General features: G+C 36.4%; 1 protein-coding gene across 1 annotated transcript; it reads right to left on the reverse strand.

The window, feature by feature from the left end:
* Nucleotides 1-2961: 2961 nt before the first annotated feature.
* On the reverse strand, nucleotides 2962-5630 carry LOC133814943 (short integuments 2, mitochondrial-like). Its single transcript, XM_062247843.1, has 3 exons — nucleotides 5520-5630; nucleotides 3975-4071; nucleotides 2962-3251 (listed from the first exon to the last, which is right to left on the reverse strand). The coding sequence occupies exons 1-3, from the start codon at nucleotides 5628-5630 to the stop codon at nucleotides 2962-2964; spliced, it is 498 nt and encodes a 165-aa protein (XP_062103827.1).
* Between the last annotated feature and the right edge of the window lie 1738 nt (nucleotides 5631-7368).

A 7368-nucleotide genomic window follows, 5' to 3' on the forward strand; every position in this document is an offset into this window, starting at 1 on the left:
CTCAAGGAATACATTGTTGTAGCTAAACTTTTACTATCAATAATTAGATTCATATAGAGCATTTATGAGTACGTGAGTCAGACAAAGAAGAAAACAAAAAAATACAAGCACTTATAAAATTATGAGTCATTTATAGCCAATGATTAAGTCTTGAAAAGGAAATGATCACGAAAGACTACTGTACTAATAAATCCTTAACAATTCAAACTTAGAATTGTTTAGAAGACCAAGCTTTTCTATTACTTGTAACATGCATGAGAACTAGATTTGCTAAGTGGCCCATTAAAATGTACTAACAAAACACACCCAAAACACATGCAGCTTGGCAATTGCAAATGCAACAATGCTCATGTTTCATCAAATAACATATAACTATTGAGACAATTTATTTAATGAGAGTTACTGAAAAGTTAGTACTAACCAGCCCTTGTTCCTATTGATTCCATATCAGAATAATAAACATTATAATAAACATTACAAAGAAAGAAAATAAGTTGGGAAATCTTGTTCTCCCAAACAAAAGAAAGGAAAAAGAAAAGAAAAGAAAATTCAATTTGGTCCATGATTTGAACCAAATAAAAGCTCCTAGAAAAAGCCAATATTAATACCGATTGATTATGATAATACTAAAAATAATAATCAAATCAACCTCCAAACTTTCTCTTCTCTAATGGACAAAAACTACATGATCAATTGTTTTCTGGGGAACAATATATATTGTCTCAGTTTTTTAAAAAATAAAAAAAAATTGTACACTTATCTTTCAAAATTAGACATGTGAGCTTCTTTTTGTTCCCCTTTTTAATTAAAATTCAAGAACTACAGTTTCAAGCAGATCAACATAGTTATATTGCACTACTAGAACATAATAGAAAGAGGCCATATGAATCACAATACTGATATGAAAATTTACCAAGAAGATTTTTATACTTCAAGAATTCAACAACTAAGCCCCAAAATTTAGTCTAATGTATCATCAGAGACAGCATAATAAAAATTTATATATTTATATATATTACATCAAAACAGATATACATGCTTAATAACTTCAATTTAGCATCAAGATGACATGATTTTATGACAAATATAAATTAGAGACGTAAATATGACATGATTTTATAAATTCGATCAAGCACAGAACCATCTACACTGACAGTAACCATTTCTTGCCCAATGACAATTACATGAAGTTTTGAATAAGATGTACATTACCGAAAAATAAGATTGCACAAGGGTTCAACAACTTTAAACCTCAGGCTATGGACAGTCAGCTCTACTTCTGTGCACCGTAGTCAGAATGTCTCGAGAATACCCATTTTCCTGGTACAAATGGAAAAAGAAAAAGAGTCAGAGCACTAAAAATCTTACAGAAAGATTAAATTATCTGGGACAGGCCTATGGCTACTAAAACTGTTAGTTAGTTTTCACTTAATTTGATTGGGTAAAATGGCATCCTTGTTAAATCAAAAACAAAATTCAGAGCTTCAGTCCCTTTGATAGATTTGTAACAGGAATAGTCCATGCATTATAGACTAATTGTTCCCTTTTTAAAAGTTTACCAAATTGGACTAGTGTGCATTTTTTTTTTTTGTAAGAAAACAAATGGAAAACTAACTGTACAACTTTCAAAATTCTGGGCATACACGTATAGAATTTATAATGAAAATAACATATAACACATCTCTTGTAAGACTAAAATTAGAGTATGGATGTTCATCTCTTGTAATTTTCCAAACTAAAAAGCATACTTTCTGTCTTAATTATAGAATGAATCATGGACAATAATCAGCAGCTAGGTCAATCATCCTTGTAAAGTATCAGTACTAACAAACCAAACAACAAAAAGAGAGCTCATAATCAATAATTAGACTATAAAATTACTGTAAAATAAATAATTATACAGTAAAGTTAATGAAAAATCCAAAAACTCACACAAACACAAAAATGAACACAGCCCAAATCTAAAGGACTATTATTAATTAAAACTGCCATATTCAAATAATTTAAAATATGAACCTAAACTTGTATCAAAGTAAGAACAAAATAAGTGAGGAAAGAAAGGTGCGAATAGAGAACAGAGAGTATAGAATCACCTTTCTTAACTTAAACAGAAAGTCATTAAAACCTTCTTTATAAACCCACCATCATTTCAATTTAATCTTTCACTTTTCTAAGTTAGCACGAAAAAAAAGCTATATAGTTTCACCATTGTATCGATAAATATATATATGTAGACATATGCATATCTACAACATAAACGGGGCATCATATGGCTTGTATTGGAGTAATTAATAACAAAAGACTAACAGAGCAACAATCTACACAAAACCCACACTGCAGACAACACAATAACACTAAATAGCGAACTAGATGGGTCTCAAATCAAGCTATCTATGCATAACATAAAAACTAAAACAAGAACACAAGAAGAAACACCTCAACGAATTATCACAAACACAGAGAAGGGTCAATAGTTTCAGCTGAACATAAATATTACGATTTAGTACAATTGAATAAAAATAATTCATCATTGAAAGATTCCATGAATATGTCAATGGTATTTTTATAAGTTGTCTTTATGCACAATTTTCTCTTTAATGTAACTTTGACCATGTTTGTTCATTTTTGAATTTTCATAATTGAGATTAATTCACCATTTTGACCCTTAAAAATTTCTAACTGTGATTTTTACAGAGGTTTTCCTGTTTGGCTAAAGTATGTTCTTGGTATGAGCCTTTTAAGGTTTCCTTCACTCATTTTATTTGTATGTTCCAGTGAGAAAGACTTGCAAGAGATTTTATAGATTGGCAGTTAAATAAGCACACAAATGGCAGCATTACATTCACGTTTTTACTCATATCCAGTTTTACGGAGTTCTTAAGGAAATTCTACTATAATGCATGAAAGAAAACCTACACACATCTACTTAATTTATCTTGACAAGTATAAACATTACCAAGCCTATTCAAGAAGTAGCAACCTCAAGATATCAACCATTGAAATTGCAACTCCTGGAAAAACAGAAAAGGTATTTACCTCAATGTATAGAACACTAGACTTATCCTGCGGTTTTCTCCTTGATCGAAGATCTTTAAGAATGTGTTCCACTGTTTCAGCAGAATCATATCGAATTCCTTCTGCTCTTCTGTTGTTCCAGTGCTTCCAATGAAAAGGAGTCCCTCGGGTATTTAAAACTGCAAGTAAGTACTGGGCAATACGCTCTTCTCCAACCACTAAATCTTTCACAGACCCTACATCCAAAATTAATAAACTTTAATCAGGTAAAGTGAAGAAGCAATACCATATCCCAAATCTAAAAGAAATATCCATAGTTGAACAAGTAATTATGTAAAATGTAAATAAAAGAAAAAGAATTATAACTTTCTATCTCTGTAAACAAGTCAGGTTTCCACTAGAATCTTCAGTGAACTAGAATGGTGTTATCCTATCTCATTGTAATCTAGATATCTAAATTTAACATAACATATACTCTTTTCAGAATCTACATGTAATTTTTAACTATTCTATTTTCAGCTACAGTAATAATTCAACCATCTTGACTACTATAATATTATACCCAGAAAATTACATTACATGGACTCATACCAATTTTAATGAAAGTTATATTATTTAGAGCACGTACTAAGTTTCCTATATTTTTGTTGGTGACGCATCTGCAGCATGAGATGATTTTACAGGGTCTTCCCTAAAGGCAATAAAGCCAGAATTGAATGATAGCATGTTCATTTCATATTCCCTTGGCCAACAAAATCAACAGCCAAATATCTGCAACTAGAGCATATGGTTTTTGTCGAGTAGTCAAAAAGCCTGACGTTAACCAATTCTAGTTTTTGTACTTGTTACAGTTTCAGCATACAATAAATACATCATCAAATGTTCACATTTAATTTAACAAATTAAAGAAAAAAAATAACAAAAACAAAACAAAAAAGAACTAATCGAAGAGGGCTGACCTGCAAGAGCAAGCTTTAGTCCTGTCTCTATATCGGGGATACTTGGAACCAGTACACCTGGAGTGTCCAGTACATATATGCTTGGCTGATGAGCAATCTGTACCCAAAAAACAAAATAGTTTTGAATAAAATTCAAGGAACTAGAATCTAAAACTTGTCATTAGGAGATATAAATATCTTAAAATGCATATAACCAAAACATGAATCCTAAGAGTAAAGAATGTTTATGCACCCTCAATTTTTCTTGACAGTAGAAAGGAAATCAAACACAAAAACTACTTCACCTTGAAACCAGCAATATCTTGAAGAATGAATTTCTTATGGTGTTTTCAGAATGCAATGCAAGGGTTCACTGAAAATATTGTGAGGATGAACCAGTCAATCTCATTTCACAAAAATGGAGAAACGAGAATGAAGAAGAGAGAGAAGAAAGGGAGCTAGAGAGAGAGCAAGGGAAAATCATTTGGTGATGGTGACGAGAACATTACCTGATTTCAATCCAAATCCTTCGTATAGGAGACACGGGAAATGGGTATATCGCCTTCGAATGTAGTGTAGCCCTTCTCAGGATTTGTCTTTCGTGAAGGGGAGTGAGAGACCGAGAGAGATAGGTCTACGGGAAAGACAGAGAGAGATAGGTCTACGAGAGAGATAGACCGAGAGAGACCAGGAAGAGAAAGATTGAAGAAATGGGTATAGGGGAAATGGGTACACGGGAAAGGTAGAAAAAACTTAGGGATTTGGCGGTATTTTATTTTACCTTGCCGCCTGAAACTTTTCTCATATACAATAACTTTTTTTTAAATACTATTATAATGATGTGTTATGGTAATGGGTGTTTGGTGTAGTGTAACCAGGTCCAAGAACTTAGACCTTGAAAAAATTGATTATTCGACAGCTTTTTAAGAGCTCGAGTTTTCAAAAAACCTAGCGCGAACTAAGTTTAAATCATTTAAAATCCTGGACGTAACCAGGTCTGAAATTTAGAAGCTTGGAAATATTGATTATTCAATGGCTTTTTAAAGTTTGAGTTATCAATAAATCTAGCACGAACTAAGTTTAAATCATTTAAAACCCTGGACGCAACCAGGTCCAAAACTTTGAATGTTGGGAAATTTTTTTAATATCAAGGGCTTGTTAAAGCTCAAGTTATCAATAAACCTAACACGAACTAAGTTTAAATTATTAAAAAAACCTCGGATATAACCAGGTTCAAGGCCTAATTCTTAATAGGTATGATACAAATCAACACACAAAACTTGGATATAATCAAGCTTGATAAATTCTATCCCGATCTAAAAATCAATTCCTAAAATCTCGAATGTACAAGTCTAAGGATTCATAAACATGAGAGATAGTAAGGAAAGATAAATGGATCAAAAAGTTAGATGTATATTGAAATAAAGCAAGCAAATTATCCCGAGGAGAAAAAACCTCGAACTGAGCCTGAAGACAATTGTTTAATATAAAAAAATTGTTAAACAATTACAAATAAATACAAAAGAGCTATCATTCAGCTCCATCAGCTCGTCGCGCCTAGGTGACCTCCTCGCCATCTCCCTCTGCTGCTCCGGAAGCCTCACCAGTCTCTGACGGTTCTTGCAAGAGTCGAGCCTTGAATCTTGCAAGGTACGGATCCCATAACTCGGCTCCCATGAAAGAGAAGTTCCCGTTCGAGTTGAAGGCCCAACACTAGTATAGCATCTCTTCCATGGCCGATGATGAGGCCGTCTTTTTTTCTTTGAATGCGGCCTCGGCCTTGAGCAGTTTTGCTTTGGCTTCATCAACCTCGGCCTGAAGTTGTGCAGTTTGAGCCTGGAGGGCAGCCTTCTTGCTTTTCTGGGACGAGGCGAGTGCAGCCTTGGCATCATGCTCACTCTTTTGAGCAACCGCCAAGGCTGCTTTGGCAGCCTGCTTGCCTTCTAGAGTAGCAGTTAGGGCAATGTTGGTAGCGATTAGATCAGCCCGGAGCTCATCGTTTCTAGCCCTAGCACAGGCTATGCTGCGATACTGGGCTAGGGTAGACTACAAATTAACCAAACAAGTAAGAAATATACCCTTGATCACAATAAGAAGAAATTTTTCACCAAGGAAAGAAAACCTACAGTGAGGTTCATCCCCATAGCTGATTCAATGACATTCTCTGGGCTGCGCTCCTAGATGGTCCTCAGATCCCTCGAGCTGGCCTTATAGGTGTGCCCCACCATATGGCTCGCAGTCTAATAAATGATACCCTGAAAGGCTTCAGGGATCTTCTCCAGGTCTTGAGGATCTACTGGTATTCGGACGGTGGGAGCTAGGACTGTTGGAGCTGGGGGCTGAGCTTGTATCACTTTAGCCTGGGGAGGTACGAATCAAGGGGGAGGGGGAACCTTAGCGGTAATAGAACTCACCGGAACTGATTCCCAAGTTGAGCTTGTGTCTTTCCCCTTGGCAGGGGATTTTGAGGTGTTTTGCGTTGCAGGAGGGTTTACTTCGTGATCCTGAACCTTTTTACAATGGGGCCCAAGCCAACTTTCTTAGTTTGGAAAGCAGTTCGGAGGTCAGGAGCTCCGAGTTGTTCCATCTCTTCGCCTAAAAAGAACAAAAAGGAATTAGTTAACAAATAAAGTTGTCAGAAATATATATAAAGAAAGAATATAAACAAAGAACCTACCCTCCGGGCTGGGGGAGGAGTCTATTATCACGACCTTCGACCTTGGAACTAATGGAGGAGAGGGGGATTCTACAACTAATATTTCTGGGATCCTAAGGGGTTCAAGTTTAGGTCCTTCCTTAGGGTTGGACGCCTCTACATATTGTCTAAGTCCAGGGGCAAATGCACCCTGGAGCAGAGAAGGTCAGGTCCTACGGTTGGTCCCATTCTCTTCAAAAATGGCGGATCTAAAGTTGAAAGTGTTATCTACTATGACTGTACCCTTAGGATAACTGCTGTCATAGCGTACCACTAGGTGGTCTACGCATTGGAGCAGGATTATATTTTGATCCAGGTTATAAGGATGGCAGTGGACGAGCTGATTTGGATCAAAACGAACTAACCTAAAATTGACAACAACCCTATCTAAGTTCCTAAAGAGGTATGGGTTACCTTGGCCGGAGGGGCCGGCTGCTGCCCCTGACGCAACGCACTCTAGGTCGAGTACCCAGACAGCCTTGGGAGCCCACCTTTTTCGCACTAGAGGCACCTCGTCCTCTTCATCCCCCTCGTCCTCAATGGCTGGCAAGGCCTCTTGAGAGGATGGGAGCTCGGGGATCACCGGAAGGATAGCTCGGGTCCTCAAGCCCAGTGTTTGGACTTCGCCAATCAGCTGGCAGGCCAGTGTCGTGATGTCATTCACGACCTGGCAATAGTCCTTCTCATGGGGGGGGGGGGGGGAAGCCAAAATAGCTTCTC

This window comes from Humulus lupulus, chromosome 2, assembly GCF_963169125.1.
Source record: "Humulus lupulus chromosome 2, drHumLupu1.1, whole genome shotgun sequence".
Taxonomy (NCBI): domain Eukaryota; kingdom Viridiplantae; phylum Streptophyta; class Magnoliopsida; order Rosales; family Cannabaceae; genus Humulus; species Humulus lupulus.